The sequence below is a fragment of the Hyalella azteca genome, unplaced genomic scaffold (genome assembly GCF_000764305.2).
Source record: "Hyalella azteca isolate HAZT.00-mixed unplaced genomic scaffold, Hazt_2.0.2 contig13701, whole genome shotgun sequence".
Lineage (NCBI taxonomy): Eukaryota > Metazoa > Arthropoda > Malacostraca > Amphipoda > Hyalellidae > Hyalella > Hyalella azteca.
Window position 1 is genome coordinate 7,544 of NW_025943613.1, and position 20,879 is coordinate 28,422.

A 20,879-nucleotide genomic window follows, 5' to 3' on the forward strand; every position below is an offset into this window, starting at 1 on the left:
AAAGACGTCGCAGCGCACGGGCTACTCATCCGTATCGTATTGCTATGAACTGTAATTCTACATGTATTTTTATTTTCGCGAAAGACTTATCTATTGCCTCTTTTTTTAGAATTTTAATGCTCTCACACAAGTAGCATATTGTTGTTTGTATTAAGATAGGTACATTTTGTTGTTTGATTTCGTGACAAACGGCAAATAGGTAGTTCGGCATCTTTGTGGCCTGCGCCCTGTGGCACGAATCCCATTACTGCGTTGTCAAATTTCTGCCGGCATCATGAGCAATGGAACTGACGATGCGTCGAAAGAGCTTTCTGAAAAGCTGAAAAGAACAATGCGTTCTCCGGTTAGTATTTTAAACTTTATTGCCTTAATAATTTAGTGAAATTAGCTACGATCTAAATTGGCAGTCAAGTTTATATTTACTTAATAACAAATAAGACCAAGTGGTATTTACTCTGGTTGATTATTGATTTTCCTATTCACTATATTATTCAGTTATATTATTTATTTCATCCACTTATTAACATTACAGTACATCAGTTCATAAAATAATTTTTTTTTTTGTTTAATTTATTTCTGGATTTCTGCTTTCTGCAGTTGTAAATAGAAGTTGTTGCAGCCCAATGAGCCCATTAATAACAGTTATATAGATTGTAGAGACTAGAGTTAATTTATTTTATTAATAACATCAAGATTCAGGTTGATTCCAAGCTTAAATTTTTTCAGTTATCTCAGACTCAAATAGGTATAATGTCACTTGTCAGAACTACTTAAAATTGTACTATATTTTTTGCCAAAAATTTTTATAAATGGGTGTTGATATAAATATGACACACTACAGCAGGTGCCAGGTTGTTCTAATTGTAGCATGTAGATCAATATGTTGCATGGTAAATCGGGACGATCGTCACACATTTTAATTTTTAACAATGTTGTAGTTGTAGCAGCTACTAAATTAATCAAAATATTACAAAACTAAAAATAGTGGCATAAAATTCAATATTTTTACTACCTATATAGTATATAGCATAAAGCAAGTTTAGAATGATGCATTTCCTGTCCTACCTGAGGCTACCTCTAAAAAATCTTGGAAAAAAACAAAAAGTGAGATTTTGAAAATGTACCTCCTCTGCAAAAAAATATTTGCTGTATAAAAAAAATTTATTTACATATAAGTTGCACGCAAGTTTGCTCAAAAACTTGATTGACAGAATTTGCATATCTCATTCCAAAAATAAGGGGGCTATTTCTGCAAGACAGAAAGGCCCCAAGGACAAGGGACTTCCCCCAGGCCCCAGGGTAATACGGGACACCCCTAAAAATGCATTTACAATAGAACCTTGATTAGCAAAGGCTCCAGTTGACAAAAAAATTAACAACAAAAAATTTTGATTATACGTATTTGCCTCGCTTAGCAAAAAAAATTCACCTTAATGTGCTTAAAAATGTGCTTGAAATTCACTTAAATTCACTTTAAAAAAATTAATGTGTCATCAGTCATCATAAAATTGCAGAGAGTGTCATAGATTGAATTGTGCACCAAGCAACATAAAATGAAAAGTAATTAACCTAAACTACAATTTATTTCTGACAATGGATGATGGAATGCAACCTTTACACTAGGGTTGCTGAGCATAAAGGGAGGAGTTATAGGACTGGGCAGTTACTATCGCACCATCCTCATTTGGCTGTGCTCACTCACGCTGAACAGTGCAACGTTCCAGTGTCTGACACTGACTTTAAGGTTTTAGCTTATAGTTCTGATGCTTCCAATCTGTGCATCTTGGAATCATTGTATATTTTTAAAGAGAAGCCTTGTTTAAAGGCTTCCTACAGTTCTTATCTGTTAAAAAATGTGAATAGATAGGTATTTCTTTATTATTCTGTCCATTGCCTGTAAATTTAGGTTTTAACTTCTGCTGTTTTTTTTCTTTTGACTCCAATCTTTATTAATTTTCTGACTGTATTTGTGTTCAAGATTTATCAACTGATGATGGAGCTGGTCTTCAAAACATTTTCAATAGAGAAATGCTGAATTTTTGTGGAATTTTCTTCCTTTTTAAATTTCCAGTGAATCTGCAATTCAAGCAATCTAGTGACATTAATGCTCTGAGGGAAAATTTGGGAGGCTTTTATTTTGTCTCTGGCACCTTAAAAATAGCATATGGAATATTTTGGAGATGCCATTCAATAGCCCTTGCAAAGACCTTTAAAATGAGCCCAAACTCACTCATGAAATTTTTCATGGTAAGAAGTTATTAATGAAAAGCACTCAAAACCATCTCTTATTGCCCAGTTTGACGGTATATATGTAAGCAAGTCAAGACAGGCTGGGAAACAATTATTTATCTTTCCACCGTTTCTTATGAAGGACATTATTTCAGTTAATGCCAACCTTAAGTTTAACCTTAAGAACAGATTACTGCTGTTAATTGAGGTTCTACTGTGCTGAAATCTTGCAGCTGACATTGCAAATGAATTTGGATATAGTCACTAAGTTTGGAATCTTGCAGTGATGAGTTTAGAATCCTCTACTTCTGGTAACAATTAGATACCATCAAACAGGGTAATAGGGATGGTTTTGAGCATTCTTTATTAATAACTTCTTACCAATTAACTTTTTATAACAAGTTTGGGCTCATTTTAAAGCTCCTGTGAGGGTTATTGATTGGCATCTCCAAAAAAATTACATATGCTATTTGTAAGGTGCCAGATGCAAAATAAAAGCGTCCCAAATTGCCCCTTAGAACGGAGTAATCCTGGACACTTGAAATAAGAATTTTTTTGTCCATTATTGATATATCACCATATCCATACATCATCATATTATTAATGTGATATTACTGTATCCGTGGACATGCCATTGTGCATTTACAACAACCTTGTCCACTGCAAGCTTCATGTCAGCAGCTGTATAGCATTTCTTCTGTATCTGTAAGGTTACAGGACAGCTTGTAATTTCACACCATTTTAATTGGGTCAAGTGAATTCACTATAACAAAAAAATATTATAAAAACATGCCTGAAACAGAAAGGAATATTTTAATGACAACTGTAATCTTTTTTGGAGAAATAAATTATAGTTAAGGTTACTTTTCATTCTATGTTGCCCAGTGCACAATTCTATCTATGACATTCTATGCACCATTTTGTGATGACCGATGATGCATAAATTTTTGTTAAATGACATTTTTTTTGCTGAGCAAGGTAAATGTAATCAAGACTTTTTGTTGATTGATTTTTTTGTTAACTGAAGCATTTGCTAGCTTGAGTTCTACTGTAGATGCATTTTTAGGGGTGACCCTTTTACCCCAGGGGGTGTCCCTCATTACCCCATCATGCAGAAATGGCCGCCATTTTTTTGTGGACAAGATACCCAAATTCATATTTGAAGCCAACACCTGTGCTCACTTTTCACAGTTTTTTCATGGATTTTTAGCGCATTTTTTCATTTATGGAAAAAATGCACTATTGTGCTAGCCATGTCTGTCTGTGTGTCCGTCCGTCCGTGACCTCTAGTTTTCGTCGATGAGAAAATGCGCTCTCTGTCACTCACTGCTGTGAGTACCGAGTTAAATTTTTTAAAGTTAGTAAATGTGTGATTTCTTGATTTGCTTTATGCTACATAGATGGTAAAAATGTTGAACTTTACACCACTAGTTTCAGTTTTGCAATATTTTTATTAGTTTAGCTGCTACAACACCTCAATGAAATGTGGGATGCCTTCCCGCCTTCCCTGATTTACCCAGCCCGTCCCTTATTACCCCATTAGACGGTAGGAGGTAAATCACTTAGCAGGAATATTGTGGCTTTAAAATAAGAGGGAAAGCTCTAATCTTGGTTTAAACAGTAGATATTTGGCTGGACTGTAGTTACTTTGTGAAATTCTAGCACTTAGGCCCTTTGCTAATATTGCCTTTTCACCCTTTCCTTCTTGAGGACGCACTATGGGTGGGCCAGTAAAGTATTATTGATAATAGCATTATCATACATAAGATTTTGGCTAATATCATTGAGCAGATTAGGTAGCTAAAAAGTAATGTTTCTTTTTTGCCCTTGATTCATGCCTAGGCCATGCTTGATCAGAAAGCCATGCCATGCTTGAGCACTTTCTTGAGTTTCTTCTGAAATCTTGAGGCCTGTAAGTTAGACATGTCTTAGAATATATCTACTTTCCCAGCTAAGTTTATAAATCACAGCTGAAGAATTTCTTGAATGTGGTCACTACTTGAAATTTAATGTAATTCAAGTTTGAACACCAAATTGTGAAGAACTACTATCAAACATCAATTTAATTAAATTTCATCAAGTTACCTCAGACAATAGAAAAGCTATGGTGACTTCCATCCTTTATTAAAATGTTGAAAATGCAGTAAGCCCATAAATGTTGTTCTCCAAGTTAAAATTCAGATTGCAATGATTGCATTTTAATTTTTTTTGCAAGGTAGATTGGTTTGCGTCTATGAGCTAATGATGGGTGATTTTTACCACGGCATGAAAATATTGCCTTGGGCAAAGCCTAGGCCCTTGGTAGTTTGTGGGTCTTTTTGGGAGGAGCTTTTTGATGACCACATAACTTGCCTGTGAATAAGTTAAACTTTGGCAATGTCTATGCTGATAGTTGATTAAGCAAGCATTGGTGAAGTGTTAGAAATGTTTGGGAATTGAATTTTTTCTGATAATTGTAATCAAATAGGCAGCTTTCTTCAAATAGTTTGAGTAAAGTGCTAGTCTCAAAATTTCAGACTTGGATTGACTAATTACACATGAGAACAAAACTGAATTCCTTAATTTTATTTTGTACTAATACCTTAATTTTTTCCAATTTTTCAGAAATGGTAGCTTTCCAATAGTTATTGTTAAATCAAATAATGTCCTTCTAATATTTATAGCAAAGTAAACATTAAATATGTGTTAATTCTTCCAGCTAATTATTTGTACATTTGCTTAATTTAAGGTAATGTTGAAATATTTCCTGTTTTCTGCCTCAGGACTGGCCTGGAAATGTTGTTCAAGATATTGAAAGGAAGCATGGGCTGCAATTGTCTCCTGAGTTTATGCAGCAGCTGAGCAAGAATAACACTAATGCATCAACACGACTAGCTGCTATCAAAAGGCTCACTCTCTCCGTGAAGGATAAGTTTGTTAAAGAGGTGAGCAGACTTTTCTTGAATGGCAAGGGAAATTATAATTAGTATGGTATCTATTGGTCTATCATTTTATATAAGTCCACTGTGTGACTCTAAAAACCATTTTCTATATGGTTACTGTTGAATTTTCTTAAAGTAGGTATAGATGCCAATAAAATATTCAAATAAAAAACTAAGTAGAGATGTCAATGAAATATTTTCAGATATTATTGATTTGACTCCAAAATGTTGGATCCAATAACGATTGACTCCAATTGAAGTGAACACTTTATTTGCCTAAATACTTCTTGGAGACTCAACCTAATATTTATTGACTACAATATTGCATGAAGAGAAATATTAATTCCAAGCATTTATTGTTAAGGACGATGCAGAAAAACTGTGGCTCACTCTAGAGGATCTGCTGGTCCAAGAGTCAAGAGAAGAGAGTCGAAATGCTGCTCTGTCATTACTCACCGCTGTGGCAGTCAGTGGCAACAACACAAAACGCTTTGGTGCTCCCATGCGGCACATAATGCTCAACTATGTCCAAGCCTCCTATTTGACAGTCTCAACTGAACCTTTGTATGTTGTGCAATTAAATCTTTTCTACTTCAATACAACTTTTTTTCAGAAATCTTTGTATATTGTGAATGCCATTAGATTTTTTAACAATTTTCTTAAAATCTATATCTGTAGTAAATACCTACTTTTGTAGGTATATTCTTGCCTTATCATTGAATTTTGTACACATGGTTACTCCTTTTTTTATGTTCTGTTGTAACATTTGCATTCCTCATCTCTAGATCTTATGGATGGATAGGGCAAGAATGAAGTTCATTTAAAATTCATTTGTATCTGAATAAAATATTTCATGTTTTTAGGTGGAAAGATTCATGAAAGCTATGAATGCAATGCGCAGATTTGAACTTTTCACTGCTGCTGTTGGTAATGGCAAATCTCTTGAGCTTGTGGAGGATCTCATTGGGCCCTTCTACAACACCTGGTATCCAATGCTACTCAAGTCTTCCAAGGTAGGTATATATTTATATATACCTGGGAATTTAAAAGCAAAAACAATACCACAAAAATTCACCATATCTTTGTAAGAGAAAACGTTTCGGAGAGAAACGCTGGACTCCAAAACATGTTCTCTTATAAAGATATGGTGAATTTTTGTGGTATTGTTTTTGCTTTTAAATTCCTAGTTAACTTGCGATTTAAGCAAACAAGTGATTTTAATAAATATATACCTGGTATTGAAAAGAACTTGTTGAAAATTTGTAACCGAGACTTTTTAACTTGCCAAGTTGCTTTTTAATTATCTGTTGATAAAAATTAATATTTTGTTAGCATTTGCACAATTACTCAATTTTTAATATGATCAACTGAATGAAATAATTGTAGTGAGGTCCTGTGAGGATAAATTTCCTTATAGAATTGCATTTGGCCTGATCCACAACATCTAATATTAGCCTACATATACCTACCCATATTGTTACAATAATTTATATTATGATTACTGTTCTCTCTTACAGGCAGCTGATTCAATCACCCTCTTCATTAATCTCACGAAAACTAATGCTGCATTTTTAGACGAGCCTGAACTTTTGGGCCTTGTGAAGTGAGTAAGAACCTTTAGCAACTATTTTGCTTAGAATTTTCTAGCTTTAGCCTATGCCTATCACAATACTATTTAGCTTCAGGGTATCAGCTTAGCTTGAAACTTTTTTACTTCTATGTTTCATATAATTAAGGCTTCAAATTTTAATCGTGACTGGTACAGTATCATTCTTACATCAACTAATAATTTTCAATACAACAAAGACAACGTTTATGACAAAATTAGTTGTATATTTATTATGAGCCCAATTTTGAAGAAATCCAAAATATGGAACTAAAACATCTGTTTATTAAGAAATGCATTTGTATTCAATTTTCTGTAGCACTGGTACTATCATTTGGACCATGGTGCTATGTGCAGTTCTCAATTCATATTCATATCCTGTTACATTATATTTGTGCCTTTAATGACCAGAAAATTTCTTGATTTAAATTATCAGAGAGTCGGACAATTCTTCAGATGATGTTGGTAGATCAAAAGACAAGTTTTCGGAGGTAGTTTTAGTTTATTATTATTAACGACGTTTTGTATGCAACAAACATTCATTTTCAAGTTGCAAGAAGCATTAAATATTGAAATTTTAATGGAAATATGTCCATAATGTATGTAAGTAGGATACTATAGTAAAATTTTAAACCAGAAAAATCACTCTGAAAACTACTATCTCGAAGTTCAGACAAATCCGGCAGTCAGGAGACAGATAATGTTTAAATTCAGTTAGATAAACTATGTTGATGTCTTACTAATCGCTCACACTTTACCCCTAACAGACAAACAGTGTTGCACATGAACACGACCATGAACGAAGATGAAGGCATACTCTGCTTGACGGCAATAGAGACTGTGGTAGCCTACTGCCATCTGCCAAGTGTTATGGTCAAGGCCATCGTAGCCACTCTTGCCAGGATTGTCAGCATACCAGCTCACTCCCAGAGAGCTTGGAAGGTGAACTTCTGAACAAATCTGAAACTTGTGTTATAATTCTGTCTATATATTTCTTTTGTGGTTTAGGAGTTCGGTGTCCAATGCATGCGCTCTCTGGAGCTCATATTTAAAAAAAATTTCAGATCAGATGTTCACTAATAGATATTTGCTAGTTATTATCCTTATTTGTTTACTTAATCTCTCATTTATCTAAGGTGTCTCGTTAGAAAATATATTTTTGTAGCGAACTACATTCTTCGAATTTTTTTTCACGATATGTTGCAATGTCAAATAATTTCCATTTATTATAGCCAAAAACATACCTACCATTAAAACACTTCTATTGCCGGCAGTTGATGCGGATCATCCTCGGTACATACCTGGGCGTATCAGCGCTCTTCACGATTATTTTAAAGCGCTCTTCATGATTATTTTTAGTGCTCTTCACGATTATTTTCAACGCTCTTCACTATTATTTCTATCGCTCTTCACGATTATTTTTACCGCTCTTCACGATTATTTCTAGTGCCTGTCTCTTATACACATCTAGATGTGTATAAGAGACAGGTNGATTATTTTTAGCGCTCTTCACGATTATTTCTATCGCTCTTCACAACTATTTCTAGCGCTCTCCACATTTATTTCTAGCGCTCTTCACGATTATTTTTAGCGCTCTCCACATTTATTTCTAGCGCTCTTCACGATTATTTTTAGCGCTCTCCACATTTATTTCTAGCGCTCTCCACATTTATTTCTATCGCTCTTCACATTTATTTCTATCGCTCTTCACGACTATTTCTAGCGCTCTCCACATTTATTTCTAGCGCTCTTCACGACTATTTCTAGCGCTCTCCACGATTATTTTTTACCTCTCCACGATTATTTTCAACGCTCTTAACGATTATTATCTTGTTGGCAGTTGATGCGGATCATCCTCGGTACATACCTGGGCGTATCAGCGCTCTTCACGATCTGTGACGTGATCAAGAGTACCGAGCCTCGCGACCCTCACGTCATCCGTGGCTGCGTCTACTTCCTGCACAGCGCCCTGTGGGGGCCAAACCCTGTCTTAACCCTCGACGTGCCCTTCCACTTCGCTCTGCCTGTACTCCTTCAGGTAGACTGCTGTTGGTTCTCACACTTGTACTATTATACTGGCTTAGGTCCTCGTACTTACAATACCTATTCTGGCTCGTGCCAACACTATTCTGGCTCGTGCCAACACTATTCTGGCTCGTGCCAACACTATTCTGGCTCGTGCCAACACTATTCTGGCTCGTGCCAACACTATTCTCTTGTGCCAACACTATTTTCTAGCTCGTGCCAACACTATTCTCTTGTGCCAACACTATTCTGGCTCGTGCCAACACTATTCTGGCTCGTGCCAACACTATTCTCTTGTGCCAACACTATTCTCTTGTGCCAACACTATTCTGGCTCGCGCCAACACTATTCTGACTCATGCTAACACTGTTTTGAATCAGTGTGCTTAGTAGTGTGGACTCGGTGTGTTGTCACTTTGTTTTGGACTCGGTGTGTTGTCAGCATTGTTTTCAATGATTTATCTTGAGCTTGTGCCAACACTATTCTGGCTCGTGCCAACATTATTCTGGCTCGTGCCAACACTATTCTGGCTTGTGCCAACACTATTCTGGCTTGTGCCAACACTATTCTGGTTTGTGCCAACACTATTCTGGCTTGTGCCAACACTATTCTGGTTTGTGCCAACACTATTCTGGCTAGCTCGTGCCAACACTATTCTGGCTCGTGCCAACATTATTCTCTTGTGCCAACACTATTCTGGCTCATTATTCTCAGTATTATGGACTCGTGTGTTGTCATAGCATTGTTTTCAAGGATTTATCTTGAGGTACCGTTGTAGCAGTGACATACAAGATTACTTACACCTGCTGCATTACCTTCCAGGCGAGTACAAGCAGTAACGAGCTGATTGTGTACGAGGTGGCGTTCGCTATAAAGCTCCTGGTGGGGAAGTTGGGTGCGGAGATACATCCCCAAGCCTGGGAGACTGTCTTCTCCATCGTTACCAACCTCTACAACTTCTGCCGTCAGTTAAACCCTAAAATAGCGCGTATATTTATATTAAAACATTTTCGGTCTCCCGTATTAAACTCGGCTGTGGACGTCAATTTATATTGAAGTATGCATTCTGGTGTAGTATTTATATTGATAAAATATTGCACATTGAACAGTGTTGAAATTCCTTAAGCATATCCTATTTTATATAATTTTAAATGTAAACCTATAGAAGTCTGTTTACCGTAAAATGGGGTAACTTAGACCGGCGGGGTAACTTAGACCACTTTTCGTTTTTTTTACAAAAACCCCCACAACTCAAAAACTATTTGACAAAGACTATGAGAGGCAGGAGCCAGCAATTTATGGTGAGTGAAGCTAAAGTATATTTTGCATGTTTCAATTCAAGTTTAATTTAGCTAGTAAGAAAATGGCATCATTTATAAGAAAAAAAGTGGTCTAAGTTACCCCATTTTACGGTACTTGATTTTAATTCTGGTTTTGAAAACGTTGTCATTTCGCCAAAGACCGTGCAATTGCAATCCAAATCTCTCGTATTGTATAATTTTTTTTTCCTGCACAACTTCAGATGCCTGACTACCATGCTGTGTTTTGGTGAAAATTTTAAACGTCTATTCTTACAGTGTCTTTGGACGACAACAACAAGGGACAAGCCATCCTGAACGTGGTGAATGACTCCGTAGACTATATGGAGACTCTGAAAGAACAAGACCAGTTCTGCGTGAGGCGAGAGACTTTCTTCAACTTCCTTAGACCGTTTACCGTCCTCAGAAGTGTGAGTGCCTGGATTTATTTACCAAAATAATTTTATTACTACACGGCTCCTTATTAGTTCAAAATATATATCACGATCGTGTGCTCTAGAAGACACATTTAATTTCAGCGCTATATTTCTAACTATATTAATGAATTTTGTTTGTGCAACGAAAATCCCAGATCTCTAATATTTGAGTTGTGCTAATTTAGTCTTCATTCTCTGAATGCGTGTGTCAAATCCTCGAATTTTTTTTTGTTGATATCTGCTTTAAGACTACTAAGATTTAAAATTATTTCAAAGCCGTAACATTATTCGAATTTGACTCGTCTAAATATATTAATTGTATGTATTTTCTTATTGCAGGAGAGTTCAGCAAATGACGTGATTGAGTTCCTGACGCGTGATGCGTTGGACAGCAAGGAGGACGACTGGCTGCAGCGTCTGAGCGCCGTGCTGGTGCAGCATTACTGCCACGACCAGCGACTCAACATCAGGAAACTTGCCATCACCTCCATGAACAATGCAGTCAGGAACCTAGGGTAGGTCTTATGCCATTGAAATCCCTAGGTTGATTGCGATGAGAAAGTTCTACGGAGACTGTTGATTGCGATCAGATGGACACATGTTAGTTCTACATGGACACATGATAGTTCTACATGTACACATGATAGTTGTGCATGTACACATGATATTTCTACATGATTTAGATACTTTTGAAATCATGCAGATGCAATTTCTGTAGGCGTATACAATAAATCATGTTTATCTACTTGAAGATATTTTTAGATGCAGGTTGATTGCGATGAGATACTTCTACGAGACGTCCTGGAAGGAATCGAATTCATTCTATTCATATTTATATATAGGGCAAACAAATTTTAAATGATTTTATTGCGCAACCAGTTCATTTTTCAATTCATTAGCATTTTTGCTCTCTTACATGAGGACTGCAGCGAGGTGGTGGAGGCCATGCTGAACTGTTCTTAATTGCCTTCTTCACTGCAGGAAGAAGCGGGCCACCGAGGTGGTGGAGGCCATGCTGAACTCTTCTTGATTACCTACTTCACTGCAGGAAGAAGCGGGCCACCGAGATGGTGGAGGCCATGCTGAACTGTTTTTAATTACCTTCTTCACTTCAGGAAGAAGCGGGCCACCGAGGTGGTGGAGGCCATCATTCTGCCGACGGTGGCCGAGTACCGTCACGAGCCTCTCGCCATCCGCTGTGCTGTCGTGGAACTTTTAGGAACTGTTGCTTTCGAGCACAACCATCCTGTGCTCACAAAGTGCCTTAAGCTCCTCGTACAGGTATTTACGATTACAATTATTGATGATTGTTGGTCTTTGTAAGCATCATCGACTTGTAATTAGTAATTCTCTCGTAACTCTGGAGTGTCGTTGATTTTGAATTACAAGGACTGCCGACACAAGGATTACAGTTTGCAAGCACGGCGCTGATTGTTCCACTTCGAATGGAATTTCTGTGTGAAGTGGCTAGTGATGCATTCTACGGAACAAAGAATGGCAGTACTTTACTTCTTATAAACATAACAGGAATTGATTTGCTCAAAAGGAAGATATTCATTGCAGAATTGCTAACTAGATTGTTTTGGCTTGCAGACTGTGGTGGATCCATTCAAGAAGTGTCTAGCATCACCTGCAGCTGGTGACATGACCACCGTTAATTCAGAGGCCCCATTAAATTCTGACGTCAACCAAAGTGTCGACGCGGCGGTCAGCTCTAACTTGAACGCCGTGGACAAGTTCAAAGCTGGTGACGAATCACAGTCGAACTCCTTGACTGATACGTCGGCCTGTGAGGAAGGCAAATGTGACCCATACTGTGATGTGGTCATGGCCGTAGACTGGCTCATCAAGATCTTCAAGCGACGGATGTGGCATCTTCCTTCATCTGATGCCATCATGGCGTTTAAGGCGATGCTCACCTTCCTGGAATACCACTACGCCAACCCAGCGCTCTTCAAACACTTACCTTCAGTCAGGAGGAAGGTTTGTCATTATTTTTCATCGCTTTAGAAATGGTTAGTCTTTACTCTCATCATCTTTTGTACTCTTTATTTGGTGGTATTATTCTGTGTATATTAACGAATGGATGAATGGTGTATGAATTAATGAATGAATGGTGTCGTTAAATTATGTTTTATTTATAGACAATTTGACTTCCATGGTCAAAAAATCATACCCTGAATGGAGTACTTGAATTTTAATAAGTCAGCTAAATGTTACCTATCTTGATCCTTATTTTCAGTTTTATTATAGAGGCTTGGTCGCTTTTAATCACTGTTATTGAATTTTTTTTTTTCAACTCGAACATTTTCACAATCTCACAAATGAGGGCGCTAGCGCTGTATATATTTGTATATAGAGATAACATTACATAGAGCATTTATTCATATATGTACTTAATTACGCATTGCCCTTAATATAATGCTTTTCATAAATACATTAACATCTTCATACCCTATAAAATACCTTTTGATTTATTTAAAATATCTTTTCATTAATACCTCCTATGAACTCACTGGGCTGAATTTAAATCGAACATTCGTTTGAGAATTGCACAAGTATGTAGATTCAATGTATCCAAGTTTGGTGTGCAATTTTCAATGAACTTTTCAACTTGGCAGATCCTGGGATTGATTTTCCAACTGCGCGCGAACGAACGCTACGAGATCGGCATGCCAGACGTGGAAGATGCTCAGCTCGGCTACGGCTTGCCGGCCGTTCCTCTCATGGACAACTCGTTCTACCCGCGCTACACGCCCTACATCATCATCGACCACAAGCACGGCAGCAAGCTAGCAAACGCTTCCTATCTCTCGCTGCTCGACTCTAGTTCTGATTCGGAAACGAACATCGATCAACGTGGTCTGCAACCTGCTGCTGAAGTTGCTACGAATACCCAAGAGAAAGTTATGCCGCAGACCAATGGAAACGTGTCGCCACAGACGAATGAAAACCTGTCGCCGCAGTCGAATGGGAATGTTTCTTCGCAATCTCAAGTAAATTTTCCTGAAGCCAATGGTGTTTCTTCAAATACTAGCGCTGCAAAGTCGCCCAAGGTCGAGGAAGCGGCCGATTGTCGACCCATTACTACCGAACCTTTGAATCGATCCCAAAATGTTTCCGAATCCACGACTTGCAGAAAGCCTCAAGAAAACATCTCAGCTGGTGATTCTTTCAATCAAACACCAGAATTTGTTGATTCCAGTTCAAATAATACCAGTCACGACCGCCCAGACTTTCAGTCAACTCTAAACCAGAGCACTCTGGATTCTTCACTCAAGGATATTAGTTTCGTTGCTCGTCTCAACGCTGATATCGTTAAGGAAGACAGTAGTCTAATCATGCCCTCTCCAACTGCTGAAGAACAGCGCCAGGACTCCCTTCTACATAACTCCACGATATCTCCTGGTAGTGCCATCAAGAGCCCTGATTCCGAGAAAAGCAAGAAAGGAGATGTGTCAATTGACGAGCTGTTAATGTTGTTCTATCAGATGGGAATGGAAGGACCCGACGGAAAACTAATCATTCCTTCTCTGCCTGTGACTAATGACCCCTGGAAAGAGGCTCAACGCCTTGCCCCTATCACCTACTTGTCGTTGTCAGAAGCAGCAGCTACGGTCATCGTCGCCATGAAGAGAGAGAAAGATTGGACTTTACTTAAGGTTATCCTCGAAGGTATTCCGAAGATGCTACAGAATAAGTCGCTCATTGTCTCCCGTGACAGCAATGACATTGATTATTTCGCCGAAGCTCTGACCGGATTAATCACTGATCGCTCGCTCAATTTACCTGCCTCGCTCTACAACACTCCTGAGAAGTTCTTCAGGGTCGACTTCGAGATATATGTTTATATTGCGCTCAGCTGCCTCTCTTGCTATAAGACTCAGCTTTCTCAACAGTGGCAACAGAAGGTGTGTTTCATCTTTTTATTAATTCATCTGATGTTTAAAATTTTTTACTGCATTTTGAGCATTTATAAACCTAACTTAATACGTAGACACCATGGTTTCTATTTATCTAAACATTTCCGTTTTCATTTTTCGTCCTTCTAAATATGATTAAACAATGATAAAATTCGACGACGCGCAGCTCTGAATGCATTGCGTGTAGTTGACACGTTTTTTTCTCAGGTTGTCTCGTGCTTGACGAACGGTATGAAGGTGAACAAGTGTGGGGGAGTCTGCATCGCAGCCCTCACCTTGTGTTGCCTCGAGATGCCCAACACGATGGTCAAGAGTTTGTCTAACATCCTGCACTCTCTCACCAAAATATCCGCTACCGTGCATAGCTCCCAGCCTGTGCTCGAGTTCTTGTCCAGTGAGTCTTACGGTCTCGTCTGATTAAATTTATTCTGATGTTGAAACTAATTCTGCTCGCGTGACAGCGGCGGACCTGATATGATAGACTGAAGCAAACTGGAAGTCAATCGCTTAATACCTGGGATATAATGGATTAATTCTAAATAATTATATATACAAGTGAAAAATAGATCATATTTTGGAACTTGCACACTAAGCTGTGCAAGATTTACAGGATTAGTTTTCTAATAAATTGCAATAGTTGATTATGCCACTAATTCCTTTGTGCTACACATAAAAGAAATATATATTCGTTAATGATATCCTTAATTTTGAAAGCCACTCATATTGCTGATTCTTAGTTTCGATGTTAAACTTGACAGTGGGCGGGAACTAACCTGATATGAAGCGATAGCAGTTGCGGTAGTTGTTCAATTTAACCAAGCTATACAACATGCATATACGATCCAGTTTTATTATGTTTACGTTTAATTCTATTTTTAAATGCTACTCTCGACAAACTTGCCACAATTTTAACAAGTTTGTGACAGAGCCGAGTAGAACTTCTCTCTCGCTGTAGAGCCGAGTAGTGAGTTCTAGAATCTTTCATGTGTTATTTCACGAGAGCTTTATGTTTCTACAGATAGCCTGAAAAACGTATTTATTTTTGATCGTAATCGTGAATAGAGACGAGCTTAAACCATGTTTTGCATTGCTTAAACCACCCCGCATTCGCTAGCGACTTTATATTTGGTTCATTTACCATGTTTTGCTTTTACTTTGAGTCATTTGCATTTTGCAGCGCTGCTTCACCTGCCCCACATCTATTGCAACTTCTCGTCGGAGGAATACAAGGCTGTGTTCGCCATCGTCATCCCCTACACTAACCCTATCAAGTTCAACCAGTATGTGGTGATCTTGTCCTTCCATGTACTAGCCATGTGGTTCCTCAAGTGCAAAATCAGCAGCCGCCGCAAATTCGTCAATTTCATCACAAAGAACCTCAAGAATGTCCTGGGGCCCGAGGATGGTCTTCAGCGCAGACGTAGCGCCAGTCTCCATGATCAGGTAGTGCTTTTAGGAATTGTTTAACTTTTATATTAGTGGGTTTTTATATTTAACCCCAAGAACGTATCTTATATTAATCTATGGATCAGGTAGTGCTTTGAGGAATTGTTTATCTTGTATATTAGTGGGTGTTCATCTCTAACCCCAAGAACGTATCTAGTATTAATCTATGTTGGTGTAGAAGTTGATACTAAGATATTTATTTTTGAGTACTTCAGTGTGCATGTCCATCACTTCTCAAATGGCTGCACGACTGCACTTAGCTCGTTCATTTGTTGGTCGTTTGTAGCGATCAGTTTGCTTGGAAATTTGCCTCTTGAATCAAGCAACAAAATGTCAAGAATAAGTTTGAATGCTTGCTTAATGAATTTAAAAATGCCACTTTTTATCCTCTTTACATTCCTAGTTTGTGTTTTCATTACTTACTCCTTGTTGTTTGTAGTTCTTGTCCATTAATTCCGTTGATTTTATCATATATGCCAAATTGCGCGGCAAATTGCTGTAGTTTTTTTGTGGAAGCATATTTTTTAACCCGGCAAAATTTCCTCTTAAAGTCGCTATCGGAGCGCAAGGGTCCTGCCAAAACATGGATGCGCTCGCAAGCCGCCAAGCGCTGCAAGTCTCTTGACCCTGACTCTGTTGCCGAGACTTCATTGGCTGAGGCATCTGACTTCCCTCTGTGCTCTGTAATGTTGGCTTTACCAGTGTCCTGATTCTTTCGTTGCCGTGCACTTCTTCCGATCATGTATTGATTCTATTAAACCTAAAATCATTTGACTGTCTCGAGAGGTTATCTTTTATCGTAAAATTATCGCCCTCTGCACACACCGGTCATAGGTATCTATCTATGTGCACTTGTGCTTTCTATCTTGTTATGAAGCATTGAAGCACCTTGAATTATACTTCGGTTCACGTCGGAGCAACCTGGTACTAACAGATAACGTATAAAATAAAATGCTTGGAAACTACAATTAACCTCGTTGCAGGAACAATTAATCTGAAAATATCAACTAACAATATTACCCCGACTCCCCTGCTGCAATACTCTAAGAAAATTTCTGGATGAGCAGAATGTAATGGCTAATTTGATTTTTTTCCTATAAAGATACAGATGAAAAATTGTACCTTCCACCCTTCTCAATTATTTCCACTTGCTTTTGGACCGAATTTTAATCCATTTTGGTAATTGGATTGAATTTCAATCCAACTTCGATCCATTTTGGATTGAATTTCAATCCATGTATGAGGCTTTCATCTTCTTTTTCATTCAAAACTTCTGGATTAGCTTCGATATTGAGGCGTAAGGCTTCTTCTAAAGCCGTGTCCTGCGGATTTTTATGTTACCCTTTCTTACATGGTTCCTTTTCTCTTTCTTCATGTTGCTTTAGCGTCAATGGTGCTCAAAGGAAATCAATGGTGCTTTTTCTACCTAGCTTCTATATTTTATCTACTGGCGCTCTTGAACCTGCGCACTTGCTTCTAGCTTGATTCTTCTAGAGTCGGTTTATCCATTCCGTTTATCTAGGTAAGAAACTTCGGAGTTAATTAGCTTTTTTCGACTTAGCTATGTTACCTTGGCATGCTGTAGCACAATGTTTTACTAATTTCCAATTGTGTAGGTAAGCATGGTTTTTTGCCATAGTTTTCTTACTTCAATTACTTGACGGTGGTTCTTTTATAATTTGAATTTTGAATTATGGTTAAAATAGATAGCGTGTATTGTTTTTATTTTGTTCTGAAATGTCAATGACTGTTTTGCGTGCAGGGATTAACACCTGAGCGGCTGGAGGTGTTCATGAAGCTGCACGACGACATGTGTCGTACTCTCACAGATCTCATGTCCCGATACACCTTCGCCTCCTGCACACCTATGGCCCGCAGGTGAGGGTTAAGTCTTCAGGTGAGCTCTTCCTTTCTTTCCTTTCTTCACTAGAGCTTTTCATTTCTTTCCCTTCTTCACTAGAGCTCTTTCTTTCTCACCTGGCAGTGTCTTCAAATTCTAGCCAAGTAGGTTAGGATTTGAAACCAAGTCTAGTGCAATCGGAAGTTCAAATGAAGAAATATTCACCAACTTCGGTTGTTTTGTAATGTCATCGATAGTTTTAATGACATTATCGGTTTTAATTTTGCCTGAATTAATCCTGAAATTGTTTTATTATACTTTTTTTTTCCTGAAGTTTCGAAAACGTTGATTACAGATCAGAGGTTGGCGAGGCTCTGGTAGGGTCCGGGCAGCAGCAAACTTGGTTGGTGGGCCTCAAGCTCTTCACCATCACGACCTCCGGCTGCTCCCACCGCCCCATGACGTCCACTGGTCTTTGTGAGAACTGCCACGTCCACTGCGAGGACCTCCTCGGTGAGATGTCTCTACTGCAGGTGCTGCTGCCGTGTGCCGTCGGAGAAATAAAGGAGTCGTATTGTCCGAATGGTGACACACTACTTGCACTTATCACTGATACGCCTTATTGCTTTGTCAAACTGGGTCAGGACTCGGGAAGACCCACACACTTTCACCAGGGGTATCTTCATCCCATGTCAAGGCCAGCGCGGCCGTGACATTGCTATTTGGACACACTTTGTGACACACTTCTAGCACTTGTCATTGATACGGCCTTTTGCTTTGCAAACTGGGTCTCAATGACCCATACAAAGACAAGAAGTTCGTCTCTATTTCTAAAGACAAAAAAGTCTTGACAAAAAAGACAAAAGTCTTGGTAATTTCTCAGAGTGTGCACGCCGCAGTGTGATGTCAATAATAGACAAGGACTTCAGCATTATGTCATGTATCATTGATAATTATATCAAGTTACAAGGACTCGACAAATTATAGGTCTTTTAATTAGAGGTCTAAAATTGTTGAGCGCAAGGCTTAACTAGAGGCCTCATTTTTGGCAAGTCAGATCACCTGAATTTCACAGTAATATCGTGAATTGTGTGACTTTAATGTTATGCTTTTTATTTCAATCGGATTTTCCACTAATTTGAGTTATTTCATTTTTTAGACTCGTTGCTATCGATACTTTCCTCAGAACTTAACAATTCCCTACTTTTGTTTTATTCAGTAAATTTAATTATTTTTTCTGGTAATCAACTTGAAGTTGTATATTTAACTATTTTTATGGGAAGTTAATGGTAATGATGTCTTCGGTTTACAGAGACCCGATCGAAAGAACCTGGATTCACTCTTGATGCTGCGGTAAGTTCTAACTTATGATAGGTCGGTTCTTAGTAGTCAAGTGTGGTCAATCAAAACCGAGTTAGCTGCAGGGACTCTTCCTTTACAGATTATTGAATTGTTGCAATTAACCCTCCACCGCTTGACACGAGTAACCGGAGCAATATTGTCACGCGCCTACTTCCCAAAAAGGATACGTTCTAGTGAGCGCAAAATGACTTGCACTGATGGTTGCCGCCACGTACGACAACTTTAAAATGTTCTCTGTTGCGTACAAACGTCCTCAGGTNTGCGTCTCTATACATAATTTAAATCACTTTTCCTGTTAAGTTTGTGTACTTACATACATTAAAATACGATTTTTCAAGTGTACGAATATTTATTTCCCCCCACTGTATTTGCTTTGATTGTTACTAGCATTCATTTTTTCCCTGTTTTCAGGGAGACACCAAAGCGACTCGCGGCGCTGCCAGTTCTACCAATTCGGAAGGTTAGAACACTGAATTGCTAACAGTTTTGTAGTAGTGAAATCATTCGAGCAATATTGCGGTTCACAATTTTACTACAAATCATGGACATATTATGGGTGCTTGAATCAGAATAATTTTAATGAACGTTTCTACTCAAAAATTATTTGCGTTTATTCTTCACGTGCCTTCTCCTTTCCTGAATAATGAATGCATTTAACAACTAAATACAGAGACATTATTTTTATTCTGAGGAAACATGAGATTCTATTTTATTTAATCCATGCCTCTTCGTTTCCTCAAAATGTAATTTAATGCCTTAAACCTCGACGAAACAGGCAAGCCATACAGGTCCAACACTAAGTTAGAGCGCGATGACAGCAGCAGCCAGTCATCTCTCACTTCTGCTGGCCAATCACTTCAAGATGATAGCGGTGCATTCTCCTCTCGGGCCCTGGTGACCCAATCATCACAAGATGACACGAGCCAATCTTCTCGACCGACATCAAATATACCAACACACGAGGATTCAAGTAGCCAGTCGAGCAGTGGTCAGCAGGCTCTGAGAGACCATCATTTGTGCACTTGCTGGTGCATCGGATACGCTGAGGTCTACGTCAGGCAGCCTACAGGTAAGGCGTCTTCTCGTAACGCCCTAGTCTCTTCTAACGCCCTAGTCTCTTCTAACGCCCTAGTCTCTTCTAACGCCCTAGTCTCTTCTAACGCCCTAGTCTCTTCTTAGAAAAATTGCCGACCTCGTAACGCGTATGCGGGCTAGTCTAGTCTTAGGAAAATTGTCGATGCAATCCGTGTGTATGATATTTAATGAGTAGTTTGCACGTTAAGCCTCCAATATATAGAGGATTTTTCTTTTTCATATTCATCGTAATGCGTCTGCGGGCTAGCCACCTCGTAGGATAATTGTTGATACAATGCGTGTGTTTGATATTTAATGAATAGTTTGTTCGTCAAACCTCGAATATATAAAAGAGTTTTCATTTATATGTTCGCGATTCAAGAAATATTGTAATGAAGAGTTAATTGAGAACAAATGCTAACACAATGTCTGGAACTTTGATGCCTAATGTCGTCCTATTGCAGGTAACATGGTGTGGATGATGCGTCTGCAAAACCATCAACAAATTCTGGAGGAAGGCAAGCAGTTGTCAATGGATGACCTGTGCTCCCTGTACGGCCCTAGCATAACACCCAAGCCCTCTCACCTCGGGCTGGAGACGCTCCTGACGCCGCTGCATGTCCTCCCTGGCAGCACGGAGCTCGGGAGGACCTACAGGAGAGGCTCTGACACCAATATCACGCGTGGGTAGAATTATAATGAAGATAATTCATGTAGT

At 38.5% G+C, this 20,879-nt stretch overlaps 1 protein-coding gene across 2 annotated transcripts in view; it reads left to right on the forward strand.

Moving 5' to 3' along the window:
• The window catches only part of LOC108676180 (tuberin-like), a 27,437-nt gene continuing 6,558 nt past the window's right edge, over positions 1-20,879 (forward strand). The window contains exons 1-22 of one of the 2 annotated variants that reach the window (XM_018164230.2): positions 1-343; positions 4,992-5,153; positions 5,515-5,714; positions 6,052-6,163; positions 6,668-6,753; positions 7,524-7,698; positions 8,597-8,794; positions 9,604-9,745; positions 10,359-10,510; positions 10,856-11,031; positions 11,632-11,797; positions 12,110-12,499; positions 13,138-14,427; positions 14,647-14,833; positions 15,617-15,882; positions 16,437-16,568; positions 17,648-17,763; positions 18,081-18,238; positions 19,038-19,078; positions 19,499-19,547; positions 19,863-20,156; positions 20,626-20,844. In XM_018164230.2, the coding sequence (XP_018019719.1) occupies positions 275-343; positions 4,992-5,153; positions 5,515-5,714; positions 6,052-6,163; positions 6,668-6,753; positions 7,524-7,698; positions 8,597-8,794; positions 9,604-9,745; positions 10,359-10,510; positions 10,856-11,031; positions 11,632-11,797; positions 12,110-12,499; positions 13,138-14,427; positions 14,647-14,833; positions 15,617-15,882; positions 16,437-16,568; positions 17,648-17,763; positions 18,081-18,238; positions 19,038-19,078; positions 19,499-19,547; positions 19,863-20,156; positions 20,626-20,844 (4,780 nt within the window). In that variant the 5' untranslated portion in view covers positions 1-274. The remainder of the gene's footprint in view (positions 344-4,991; positions 5,154-5,514; positions 5,715-6,051; positions 6,164-6,667; positions 6,754-7,523; positions 7,699-8,596; positions 8,795-9,603; positions 9,746-10,358; positions 10,511-10,855; positions 11,032-11,631; positions 11,798-12,109; positions 12,500-13,137; positions 14,428-14,646; positions 14,834-15,616; positions 15,883-16,436; positions 16,569-17,647; positions 17,764-18,080; positions 18,239-19,037; positions 19,079-19,498; positions 19,548-19,862; positions 20,157-20,625; positions 20,845-20,879) is intronic. The other variant, XM_018164231.2, reaches the window with a different exon arrangement.